Source organism: Mugil cephalus, chromosome 4 (genome assembly GCF_022458985.1).
Source record: "Mugil cephalus isolate CIBA_MC_2020 chromosome 4, CIBA_Mcephalus_1.1, whole genome shotgun sequence".
NCBI classification, from domain to species: Eukaryota; Metazoa; Chordata; class Actinopteri; order Mugiliformes; family Mugilidae; genus Mugil; species Mugil cephalus.
Window position 1 is genome coordinate 28873214 of NC_061773.1, and position 13033 is coordinate 28886246.

Below are 13033 nucleotides of genomic sequence, written 5' to 3' on the forward strand. Positions count from 1 at the left end.
CCCTAGTGACTGGAGGCTGGTGTGAGTGAAGACAGTAACACTGACGGATCTGATGCTACTTTAGTCCTTAACAGAGTCACGTTCGACGTCCTGCGTTCAGTCGTCTTCTTCTACATCAAGACTCCTCTGAGAGTGAAGGAGGCGGGGCTAGAGGAGCTCATCCCCACCACCTGGTGGCCCACACACTTTGACAAGGAGGTAACTCACCAGACCAGATCTGGGTCACATTCAGACTAGAACTAGTGTGAACAGGTCATCATTCAGGACGAATCACTGGTGGTTGTCGGTGTTCAGGGTAAAGATGAGCGGGATCCCAAAGATGAAAGTGCAGATGAGCGTCTGAGGCGTCGAGCCTATGAGAGAGGCTGCCAGAGGCTGAAGAAGAGGATTGAAGGTTACATAAATATATGTTTATTTATGTTTATACAGTACTGTAAGATCAGGATTCTTTCATGTTAGTGGTAATAGTTTATTTCATCATCAATGAACAGAAGAGAAATCTGAGTCTAATCAGTATCCGGTGTGGCCCCCCTTTACCTTCCAGACAGCATCCGTTCTTCTAGGTCCACTTGGACACAGTTGTTGGTTCTTGGAGAACTAACCACAGATCTTCCTCAGTAATCCAGACTCAGTCCATGATGCTGAGACCAGGGCTCTGGGGGGTCATGCTGTTCTTGTCTGGATGTTTGGGCTCTTTGTCCTGCTGCAGAATAAATGTGGGGCCCGTCCTCCTCCTCCCTGATGGTCTTGATGGTGGATCAGTATCTGCCTGAGGACCAGACTCTCCAGGAGCCTCCACCATGCTTCACTCATTATCTGAGCTCAACAAACATCATCAGTCCAGATGTTTCTGAGCCCAGGTCCTGGTTCTGGTTCATGGTGGAGTCTCTTGGTCTTGTTTCCATGTCAGAGGGATGTTTGGCTGCAGCTCTTCCATGAAGACCACTTGTGTCCAGACTGGTCCAGACAGTAGCTGCTGGACCTGGGTCGGTTCTGAGCTCATGTCTCTGCTGGACGTCTTCATGTTTAGACAAATAATCTGGACGTGTTTTTCATCCTCTGAGTTTCCACTGAGTCTCTGATCCTACTGGACCCTGACGTAGAGCCAGAGGACCTAGACCCTGACGTAGAACCAGAGGACCTGGACCCTGACGTAGAGCCAGAGGACCTACACCCTGACGTAGGGCCAGAGGACCTAGACCTTGACGTAGAGCCAGAGGACCTAGACCCTGACGTAGAGCCAGAGGACCTAGACCTTGACATAGAGCCAGAGGACCTAGACCTTGACGTAGAGCCAGAGGACCTAGAAGGACTGATGTGGTGGAAGGTTCTAGAAACACCAGATACTGATGGGACTTAGAGTTTTATTCCGTTCACTCACTTTGATAATTGATCAAAATAAACAATCATTATTTATATTTTTGAACGCATTTTAACACAGTGCTGTATAAGTTAATGAATAACATGTGAATGTGTCCTGAATGTCCTCTGTCCTCTGTCCTCTGTAGTGGTGGAAGAGCTGCAGGTTCAAATCCTGAAGCTGCTGCTCAACAACAAAGACAAGACCACGGTAAGGTGACCCTCACTACTAGTCAGTACTTGTCAGTACTTGTCACTACTAGTTAGTACTTGTATATGAGATGTTGGTTCTGATTCCTTCTTCTTCTTCAGGGAGAAGCTTCTCGTTACATTTTCCTCAACAAGTTCAGGAAGTTTCTCCAGGAAAATGCCAGCAACAGAGGGGTAAGAGCAATAGGGGGGGGGGGGTTAGTGTTGGTGTTTATTTATGTGTTGGTGTTGATGAAAGTGTGTGTTGTGTTGATGTGTTGGTGTGTTAGTGTTGGTGTGTTAGTGTTAGTGTGTTAGCGCTGGTGTGAGTGTGTGATGCGTTGGTGTTGATGTGCTGTGTTGGTGTGTTAGTGTGTTAGTGTGTTAGTGTTGGTGTTGATGTGTTGGTGTGTTAGTGTTGTGTTGATGTGTTAGGGTTGATGTGAGTGTGTGTTGTGTTAGTGTGTTAGTGTTGGTGTTGATGTGTTGGTGTTGTTGTTGATGCGTTGGTGTGTTAGTGTGTTAGTGTTGGTGTTGATGTGTTGGTGTGTTAGTGTTGTGTTGATGTGTTGGTGTTGATGTGTTGATGTGTTAGTGTTGTGTTGATGTGTTGATGTTGATGTGAGTGTGTGTTAGTGTTGTGTTGATGTGTTGGGGTTGATGTGAGTGTGTGTTGTGTGCAGCACCCCACAGCCCTGTGTCCTCCAGAGTACATGGTGTGCTTCCTGCACCGCCTCATCACGGCCGTCAGATCCTGTTGGGACGAAGGAGTCAAGACGAGTTCCAGCAGCTTCAGCAGTGAAGGTAGCGAGAGGAGATCAGTCATGTGTAGTGAAAGTATTCTCAGACCACCGGCACAAACACACCATGTACACAACAGTGTAGAAATGTAACATCTGAAATAGTGAATTCACATTTTAAGACCTGTCACTGCTTCAGATTCACCACATGTCTCTTTATTATCAAAACCCAAGCTTTTAAAATGAAAACCTTGAGCTTTTTGTCAGATTTGTGAATTGGCTACACAATCACACGTGTTCAGATTGACCGGTACACACACATTGGCTACACAATCACACGTGTTCAGACATTGGCTGTGACAGTAACTAAAACATGTTTGTGTCCTGGTAGACGCCTACGTTCCTCCTCAGCTCTTCTACAACGGTAAGGTGGATTATTTTGACCTGCAGAGACTGGGAGGACTTCTGTCCCACCTGAAGAAGACCCTCAAAGGTCAGTAGATCTGTTGACAAACTAAAATGAAAGCTGTCCTCCAGCCACCAGGGGGAACTGTGCTGGCTTTGTCCATACTTATAGTCTGTGGTCTGTTTGTCCATCAGATGACTTGGCCAGTAAAGCCAACATCATCATCGACCCAGCAGAGATTCAGGCCGCGACGATGGACGACCTGGACGAGGACGAGGAGGGCGGAGCTGCACAGGTTTGTATTTCAGTCTGACTCACTGGGAGGAGCTTCCAAGAGGGGGGGCTGTTTGTCCCTGTCCTCTGTCCTTTATGGTCTAGACCCATTATCAGTCAGTTATTCACGTTTCCACAGAGGCCGTTGGGTGCTGCAGCGATGGGTGGAGCTCTGGCCCGGCCCAGCTGGTTGAGTTCTCCCACTCTGGGTCGGGCTAATCGGTTTCTGAGCACAGCTGCCGTTAGCCTCATGACTCCTAGGAGACCCCTGAGCCAGCCGGAGAAGGTGAAGGTTCGAACCCTGGCCGTGGAGCAACGCACCGAGGAGGACAGTGAGTCCCTCAGCCAGGGATAACTAAACGAGAACCCTTAGCTTGTTAGCCTAACTAATTAGCTTGTTTAGGCTAACTAACTTGCTTGTTTAGCCTAGCTAATTAGCTCGTTTAGCCTAACTAAGTGGCTTGTTTAGCCTAGCTCATTAGCTAGTTTAGCCTAACTAAGTAGCTTGTTAAGCCTAACTGAGCTCTTCGTCCAGTTGAGGGAAGCCATGGAAACGACGGCCTGTTGCTAGGGCGACCGCTGGAGGAGCCTGACCAGCCAATCAGGGAGAAGTCACTGCTGGAGATGGTTGATGGGATCGTGATGATGTACAACCTGAGTGTGCACCAGCAGCTGGGGAAGGTGAGCTACCTGGACCTGATCCAGACCTGGTTCTGATCCAGACCTGGTTTTGGTCCAGACCTGGACTTGATCCAGACCTGGTTCTGATCCAGACCTGGTTCTGGTCCAGATAGTCGTATACCTCCGTATGTCTTGTAGCATCTGACCAGTGGATCTTTATGAACATGGACCTGGTGGTCTGGATCCTCGGGGGGTCTGGGGGGTCTGGGGGGTCTGGGGGTCTGACTGTGGTCGTGTCTCTGCAGATGGTGGTGGTTTCAGATGATGTCCATGAATACGCGGTGGCCCTGAAGGACACGGAGGAGAAGATCTCTAGATGCCCCTCCAGAGTGAGCTCTTCTACTTAGTTTTCACTAAATCAAAACTGATATTTCTGAAATGTTGATAAAGTCCAGTGTCTCTGTTTCCAGTGAAAGCTGCTTTAACTTTAACTGGTTACATGACCTCCTGCATCATCTCCAGGGAAACGACAAAAACGTGTTTCACTGAACTTCGATAAACTTTTATATGGATGTGTCTGAAAAACCTCCTGATGACAGTAGAGATGTTTTAGATATTTGAGAGGTTTTTAGAGCTGCAGGTGTTTCCTTCAGCAGGTTATTACTGAGAGATTTAGAAACACAGCACATGTTACAACAAGCTGTGTTTGAGATCCACTACTACTACTGATAGACTGTCTGTAATGTCTGTACTGTCTGTACTGTCTGTAATGTCTGTACTGTCTGTACTGTGTGTAATGTCTGTAATGTCTGTACTGTCCGGTTCCAGAGGGCCGACATCCTTGACGAGCTCCAGAAGAGTCAGAAGGTTTTTGCAGAGAAGTTAAACCACCTGAGCAGGAGGCTGGCCTGGATCAACGCCACTATCTATTCCAAGGTCAGGGGACGTGGTCTGGGGTGGTGTGAGGTGGTCTGAGGTGGTCTGGGGCGGTCTGAGGTGGTCTGGGGTGGTCTGAGGTGGTCTGGGGTGGTCTGGGGTGGTGTCTGATGCGGTCTGCTCTGGGTTCTGGTCTGTGTGCTCCAGGAGAAGATGCTGGACGTGTACTGGCTGCTGTGCGTCTGCATCAGAACCATCGAACACGCCGACGTCACCGGATCCTTGTTCGCCTTCACCCCCGAGTTCTACCTCAACGTGGCCATGAACGCCTACAGCGCCCTCAAGAACTACTTCAGCCCCGGCAACGGCCCCGGCAACGGCCCTGGCAACGGCCTGGAGGAGCAGCTCCCCGGTACGCCACTTCAATAGGAACCCCCCTAACATCTGACTCCTTCAGGCTCAGTTAGGGGAGTTAGCAAGAAGGTCCAGGTTCCTGTCCAGGTTTAGGTCTTTCTGGGTGGACTATGCATGTCCTCCCTGTGTCTCCCCGCCTTCAGAGACATGCTCGTTAGGCTGATTGGTGATAACAGGTAGAGGAAGTGATGAGATAATAATAATATTAATACACAACACTCCAAAGGTCGCTGTGGCTGGAGGGCACCATCTACTGGGTAATACAGGTATTACAAGGAAAGGTTAAAGTTTAATTTGGAAGAGTTGGACTCACCTGGAGGACGAATTGGACTCACCTGGAGGACGTCTGAGGAGGGTGGAGTTACCTACCTAATAAAGTGGCCACTGTAGGAAAATGATTATCAGGCAGAGCTTCACCCTGGAGGACTGACTCATGTCCTCTCTGGTGTCCTCTCTCATGTCCTCTCTCGTGTCCTCTCTCATGTCCTCTCTCTTGTCCTCTCCTGTCCCCCAGGCTATGAAGACACCCTGACCCGTCTTGCTGCCATCCTGTCCAAACACTTCGCTGACCCTCGCATCGTGGGGACAGATATCAAAGACTCTCTAATGCAGGCGCTAGCTAGCTATGTCTGTTACCCACAATCCCTCAGGGCCGTGGAGAGGATCCCAGAGGAGCAGTGAGTGCAGACGCTAATGCTATTGCTCGTAGGGGATTTTATTGCTAATGCTAGTGGAGAATGCTAATGTTAACGCTAGTGGAAGAATCTTAGGGTTTAAATCCTTTAAGTGGGCAGAATGCCAATGCTAAGATCATTGCTAACATGCTAACGGGATTTATATGAGGTCAGATCTCACAAGCTAATTCTAATGATTTAGATGAGGTCAGAACTAACATGCTAATGCTAATGTTGGAGCTAAAATGCTAACTGCTAGCATCTCTGTTCTCCAGACGAGTGGCCATGATGAGGAACCTGCTGGCTCCGTACGAGCAGAGACCCTGGGCCCAGACCAACTGGATCCTGGTCCGACTCTGGAGGGTAAGGAAGGGACAACGGGACACAAGACTGCACAAGACGAGAGGGGACAAGACATAAAACAGGACAGGACACAAGACGAGACACGGGACAAGACTGAGACGCAACAAGTCCAGATGTCTTTGGTTTCTGTTTTGTTGTTGTCCAGGTTGATGTTTACAGTGTTCCTGTCACATGCTAGATGCTAATGGATGCTAGTAGATTCTGATAAATGCTAGTAGATGCTAGTAGATTCTAATAGATGCTAGTAGATGCTGATAAATGTTAACAGATGCTAGTAGATGCTAATAGATGCTAGCAGGTGAAGGTCTGACTGTCTCCTCTGGGTTCCAGGGTTGTGGCTTCGGCTACAGATACACTCGTCTTCCTCACCTGCTGAAAACCAAACCTGAAGACGCCAACCTGCCCAGCCTCCAGAGTACGTCTTCTGTCTTCTGTGTTCCCTCACAGCGAACTCATGCTGCTTCTCTGCTCATTCATTTCTTTCATCAGTCTCCAGAAATAAATAGAGGTTTATTTTTACACCTTTAATCATCAGTGGATCTCAGAGAGCAGAGTTAGGAGAGACAAATGCAACGAGGAGTCACTTATTTATAAAAAATAAATGACTTCACAGACAGGAAACAGGAATATTAGACCAGTTTATTTGTTTATTCAGCACAATGAGCCAATATCACACATCACAGATTAAACCAGAGTCCAGGAGTGTTTCCATCCATGTGATGAGACTTAGTTCCTGGTTCAGTTTCTATAAATCAGGGATTTGTCTCATGTTTGTGTTGAAGTGTGTGATGACAACAGATCAGAGGAGCTTTGTGAGGAGCTCAGAAAAAGAGTTGTTGTTGCTCATCAGGCTGGAAAAGGTTCCACAACCATCTCTAAAGAGTCTCGAAGCCACAAATAATCCACAGAGAGTCAGACAGATTGAAGACGACTGTTCCCCTCCACAGGAGTGGTCCACCAACAAACATCACTCCATCATAGTGGGAGAGGAACCAGAGGAACCCAGGGGAACTTCTAAGCAGCTAAAGGCCTCTCTCACATTGGCTGATGTTCATGTTGATGAATCCACTCAATAACCAAAGATATTGCTCTCTGTCCACAAAGGACATGTGGGACAATGTTTAGTGGACAGATGAGACCAGAGTAGAATAGTTTGGTTTAAATGTTTGGGCATTGTCATGTTTGGAGATGAACCAACACTGCATTCCAGCATCAGAACCTCATCCCTCCATGAAACATGGGGGCGCTAATGTCCTGGTTTGGGCCTGTTCTGCTGCATCTGCTCATCATTGATGGACCAATGAACTGTGAATTCTACCAGTGAACTCTGAAAGAAAATGTCAGGACATGAGTCCATGAGCTGAATGTGAAGAGAAACTGGGTCATGGAGGAAGACAAGGAGCCCAAGAACACCAGTGGTTCTCCAGAAGAACAATGGATGAATGGATGGATGGATACTAGAAACTAGAAACAAGGCTTCTTTCAGATCTAATATTGGCTCATTATTCCTGAATAAACACGTCCACAGTTTCCACAGCTGTAAAGGATCGTGGCTGATTCCTGACAGATAATAATAATAAATGAGTCCATGGATATCATCCAGGACCAGGACCAGGACCAGGACCAGGCCCTGGTCCTGGTCCTGGTCCTGTACCTCCTCTCTCTGCTCTGCTGCATGATAACTGACTGTCATCTTCTACCTCCTCACTGCATGCCTCTCAGGAGATCTGTCCATTGCTAGTTTCCAAAGTAAGTTCTTCTTTCACCCTCTTTGTTTCTCTGTCATCGTCTGATCAGCCAATCAGTGATCAGAATGAGACTCCTCCCCCTCTCCTTTCTCCATCCCTCTGTCCTTTATGTTTTGATATTTGAAAAGAAGAAAGTCATCTAAAGCTAAATGAAGGAGAACATTACTTATTTCATCTGGGGTCAAGAGTAAATGAATATGCGTATGGCGAGCATGAGGAGGAACGAACCACTCACGTTTTTGGGGCTTGTGATAAAACAACACAATTTTTGAAAATTTTACATGATTCTCTCCTGAAAAAGAATGAGAACACGCACACCTAACTGGTGAGGTGATGACAACCAGAACAAAACGGTGAACCCCTGGTCTCATATCTGGGTCCTGGTCTCATATCTGGTTCCTGGTCCTTTAACTAATGTAAACATGTATTTGTCACATTAGAACATCATCAACATCATCACATTAGAAACATTAGGACACTTGTTCTTCTTCATGGTTCCTAATAAACCAGTTCAGAGGGGGACCTTGTAGACCACATTAGACCCTGATTAGACCTGACAATGTTTCCTGGATCTTCTCTGATTGGCTCAATGAAAACCACATGACAATAAACCTCACTGAGAGGAACCAGGAACCACGTTACCACATATGGTTCCTGGTCCACGGAGGATTAAAGGAAACATTCTCAATAAAAAGTGAATGGAGGCATGTCTCCTGACCACCTGACCCGTCCTCTGTCTGTGATTGGTGCAGAGCCGTGTCCATCGTTGCTGCTGCAGAGACACATGGCCGAGCTGCTGAGCTCCGACAAAGACATGGCTGCCTCCTTCCTCAACAGCGTCCTCAACCAACTCAACTGGGCTTTCTCCGAGTTCATCGGGATGATCCAAGAGGTCAGAGAGGTTCATCCCCATCAGCATGTAGACATTCACTGTACCTGGACGTCCTAACAGGACACCTGGTTTCTGTCCATTCATTCCTTCATCAATAAGAGGAAGGAGGAAGTTTAACTACAGGAACTAAAATAATCTCATGGTCTCAAACTCTGTTAGCCATTAGCCGTTAGCCGTTAGCCTCTCGTTTAAAGATGGCCGCTGTGATCCGTCCTCCTCAGATCCAGCAGGCTGCAGAACGTCCAGAGAGGAACTTCGTGGACACTCGTCAGCTCAAGGTAAGAACTCAGTCGCTTCATTTCCTTCACAATAAGAGCGCTGTGCTGAGGCTTTTATTGTGAAGTGTGTGTGGTCCAGGTGTGTGCCACCTGCTTCGACCTGTCCGTCAGCCTGCTCAGGGTTCTGGAGATGACCGTCACTCTGGTGCCGGAGATCTTCCTGGACTGGACCCGCCCCTCTGCAGAGCTGCTGCTCCGACGCCTCGCTCAGGTGATTCATCCATTCACCACGTCATCACTTCATCACTTCATCACTATGTCCGTTCATCACTACATCCATTCATCACTTCATCACTACATCCACTCATTCCTTCATCACTACATTCACTCATTCCTTCATCACTACATTCATTCAGCATTACATCACTTCATCACTGGGTTCTGGTCCTGGTCCTGGTCCAGATCCAGATCCAGATCCAGATCCAGATCCAGATCCAGATCCAGATCCGGGTCCAGGACTCATCCTAATGTGTTTTTTGTTGTGCAGCTCCTGAACCAGGTCTTGAACCGAGTGACTGCAGAGAAGAACCTGTTTGACCGAGTCGTCAACCTCAGACTTCCAGGTACCATCATCCTTTCACTCATTCATTTACATTTAAAATGTGTCTGTGCTGTTCTCAGCCGAAGTCAGCCCACCACCAGGGGGAGACACCAAGTCCAGGCTTCATTAAGCTACTGATGAGAGCAGGTCATCATGGACTTGTTTTGGATTGAGGGGTAGGCTCAGTGTTAGGTTCGTTAGGAGAGGGCTAGGTTCGTTAGTGGTTTAGTTCGTTAGGGGTTAGTGGTTAAGTTTGTTAGTGGAGGGTGAAGGTTAGGTTCGTTAGTGGTTAATGGTTAGGTTCGTTAGTGGTTAGGTTCATTCGGGGTTAGATTCATTAGGGGTTAGTGGTTAATGGTTAGGTTCATTAGGGGAGGGTTAGTGTTAGGTTTGTAAGTGACATGAAACAAGAACTAGTTGTAATGAAAGACGGCAGCAGAGTTGTGTCTGAGCCACAGCAGCACAACTCATGTAAAACTAACCTTCGTAAACATCACAAACCAAAGAAGGAGGAACATATGGAGGCTAACGCTAACGCTGCTTCACCAGATCCCACTCTGTGTCCAATGGTAACCCAGACAACCATCTGTATACGTTTTTCAGTATTAAGCATTTATTCTGATTTAAAGTTTTGTTTTGCAGTGAAAAATAGAATTGAATATGATTTTTTAGTTTAAAAATAGTGCAATAAAAACAGAGAGGTTTTCCCTAATATTAATATTCATTATCATCATGTAGGCTGTAATCGTGCTGCCACTTCATTAGGTACACTAGTGAAGCTGTACTGTGTCGACCTCAGCTCAGTTGTGTACCTAATGAAGTGGCCTTGAAGCTCTAGATGCTGGTTTAACCCTCGGTGTCTTGTTCAGGTCTGGAGAGTGTGGACCACTACCCCATCCTGGTGGCGGTGACCGGGATCCTGGTCCGGATCCTGGTGGATGGAGACCGACAGGGGTGAGTCTGAAAGCCTGGTCCACTAGAATCAGACCTGATCTACCAGAACCAGACCTGGTCCACTAGAACCAGACCTGGTCCACTAGAACCAGACCTGGTCCACTAGAACCAGGTTAGCTGGTTCAGGCTATCATTAGCTGGCGGAGCTAATCGTTAACAGTGTTATTTGATGATGTCTTCCACTCTCTTCATCCTTTCATCTCCTCTTTAAACAGCCTTGTCTCATGTGTCCATTATTATGTCTCATGTGTCCATTATCACATCTCTCATGTGTCCATCAGGACTATTAACCCCCCCCGCCGCCCCCGCTGTAGAGAATCGATGGTGCTAATGATTGTCCATTACCTCGGGCTCAGAGACATGTAGCGCCCTCAGATTAGATAGAGGCCGATGCTAATTAGCTTAGCCGCTCTGGGGACGTTGTTTTCTCTCTGCTGTGATTTTATTGCTGCTTTCAGCTTCAGGATTCTCCTCCACATGAAACCATGAGATTCTTGAAGCTCTCTCTTAAAATATAAACATAGAATCTATCATATGGAACAAAGACACAGGATGAAGATGACAAATTAATATAAACAACTAATAATGATAACACAGAATAAAAACCAGGGTGTCTGATTGTGATAAATCTGGTTTACAACTAACTATAATTCTGGATATGCAACACAATAAATAAATAAAGGTATGAAAAGATGCTACCAGATGCTACAGTGTGTTCTATGTTACACTCGTGTTTTCTGGTGGCAGGTGGATTAAAGCCGTCCCTGAATCTGCCTGTTTAAAACCTCACTAACATGAATAAAACTGTCCCTGTAGAATATGAGACGAATTAAACCAAACATTTACTGAGCCTGGTCTAAATCAGGAATCATAAAACCATCTGACTTAAAAAGTCTGACGACACACAAGCATGAAACTAGAGGAGGTAGTGGTGGTTTAAAGTCTCTCAGCCCTTTTGCTCAGGTAAATAAGAATCTTAAAGAACCAATAACTAGGATGAGTGTTGGACATGAACCCGTTTTATTCACATGTTTGGTGAAGTTTGAAGATTTAAAACTCATTTTTATTAGTTTATTCTGTGAAGTGAAACGCTAAGATTCAGACTAAACATGTGGTTTAGATGCAGGACTACTAAATGTTGGCATACACTTCCCAGCATGCACCACGTCCACAGGGAGGAGCTGTCATGGCGTCTGTCTCCTCCGTGTCCCTCGTTGTCGTGGAAACGATGGATGGAGTCAGATGGAGGAGTGTGGGGAGGTGAAGAAGATGGGTGCATAGAGCTGAGGGAGGAGGAGAGAGTTAATCTGAGACTGATCTGTTGATGCATCACAGCTGATGAAGTTAAATGTTATGACCTGGACAAAAAATAGATCTCTACCTGGATGTAACTGAGCTCATAGTCCAGCGCCTCCTGGTGGATCATTAGTTCAACAAGTTCTTTAAGACCAACTGATGCAATGAGGAGCTTCTCATTTCTTCAACAACCATGTGGAAAGACACAGAAGATGTTAGTCTGGTGGAAAAGGGTCAAATCAGTGGCTGCATTAAGCAGAGGAAACACCTAGAAACTACAATAAAATGGCTTAAGACCTTTATTCCAGACTGGAAGGATAGTGGAGAACCATGTTCTACCAGGAAGAAATAAATCCTGATTGATGGAGAAACGTTTGGAAGAAAAGCAGAAGTAGAACTCAGGGCTGTGTTTAATAGTGGAAGGAAGAACATTTCACACCATGGACAATGTGAAGGGAACTCAAGGGACTGAACAGAAAACCACTGATCAGGGAGGACAACTGGGGAAAAAAGGCTCCAATCTGCTAGGGAGCAGCACAAAGACCTGAACCCAGAGAGAATGTTTGGGATGAGCTGGACTACCACAGACTAGAGGGGAGGAGCTTCTTATTAAATCAATGGAGTCAAAGCTGAAGGATTTTGAAGAAACGTCCAGGATTGATGGGGGTGTGAAATTCAACGTGGACCTGAATGAACCAGACTAATGTTGAGGAGGAGGAGGCTGGTAAATTGGTAAACAAACTCAGCTGTTTAATTTGTTGTTTTGGTGTGTGTGGTGGTTCAAGCTGTGGTCTGCTGTCATGGTAGAGGCCTGAGGAAGTTTATTAATCAAAGCTTCTTTTAGAACTGATCTCATGATCTCATCCCATCGGTGGATGATCTCATAGGTTCTTCTTCTTTACTCTGAGCCTCATGATGGGACATGTTTGAGTCCTAATGGATCTGACCTCTAAGCTGCAGTGCCACCATGTGGTCAGTAGAATATTGTATCAGCTGCCGTTTCTGATGGATCTCTACCTACCACTGGACCAGAACCAGAACCACATGGAAGGAGACTTAGTTGTCTTAGTTGTTGATCCAGGTTTAGGAACAAGATGGAAAGACTCTCACATGTTAAGTTCTAATTTAGTTTGGTTGTCAGCTCCAAGGCCAGACTCTAGAGACCAGATCAGAGTTCACACCTGGACTCTAGAGACCAGATCAGAGTTCACACCTGGACTCTAGAGACCAGACCAGAGTTCACCCCTGGACTCTAGAGACCAGATCAGAGTTCACACCTGGACTCTAGAGACCAGATCAGAGTTCACACCTGGACTCTAGAGACCAGATCGGAGTTCACACCTGGATCAGGACAAATGTTAATGTAACATTTGGAGTTTTTTATTTCTCGACTGAATGTTTCTGTCATT

At 46.5% G+C, this 13033-nt stretch overlaps 1 protein-coding gene across 2 annotated transcripts in view; it reads left to right on the forward strand.

Moving 5' to 3' along the window:
- The window catches only part of LOC125007077 (E3 ubiquitin-protein ligase RNF123), a 46040-nt gene that overhangs the window by 15582 nt on the left and 17425 nt on the right, over positions 1 to 13033 (forward strand). The window contains exons 15-35 of one of the 2 annotated variants that reach the window (XM_047583649.1): positions 81 to 198; positions 295 to 394; positions 1509 to 1570; positions 1672 to 1743; positions 2232 to 2352; positions 2680 to 2781; positions 2889 to 2989; positions 3107 to 3299; positions 3503 to 3648; positions 3894 to 3977; positions 4417 to 4524; positions 4672 to 4876; positions 5393 to 5555; positions 5828 to 5915; positions 6246 to 6330; positions 7638 to 7664; positions 8416 to 8555; positions 8777 to 8833; positions 8913 to 9044; positions 9321 to 9396; positions 10244 to 10328. In XM_047583649.1, coding sequence (XP_047439605.1) covers positions 81 to 198; positions 295 to 394; positions 1509 to 1570; positions 1672 to 1743; positions 2232 to 2352; positions 2680 to 2781; positions 2889 to 2989; positions 3107 to 3299; positions 3503 to 3648; positions 3894 to 3977; positions 4417 to 4524; positions 4672 to 4876; positions 5393 to 5555; positions 5828 to 5915; positions 6246 to 6330; positions 7638 to 7664; positions 8416 to 8555; positions 8777 to 8833; positions 8913 to 9044; positions 9321 to 9396; positions 10244 to 10328 — 2265 coding nt within the window. The remainder of the gene's footprint in view (positions 1 to 80; positions 199 to 294; positions 395 to 1508; positions 1571 to 1671; positions 1744 to 2231; positions 2353 to 2679; positions 2782 to 2888; positions 2990 to 3106; positions 3300 to 3502; positions 3649 to 3893; positions 3978 to 4416; positions 4525 to 4671; positions 4877 to 5392; positions 5556 to 5827; positions 5916 to 6245; positions 6331 to 7637; positions 7665 to 8415; positions 8556 to 8776; positions 8834 to 8912; positions 9045 to 9320; positions 9397 to 10243; positions 10329 to 13033) is intronic. The other variant, XM_047583650.1, reaches the window with a different exon arrangement.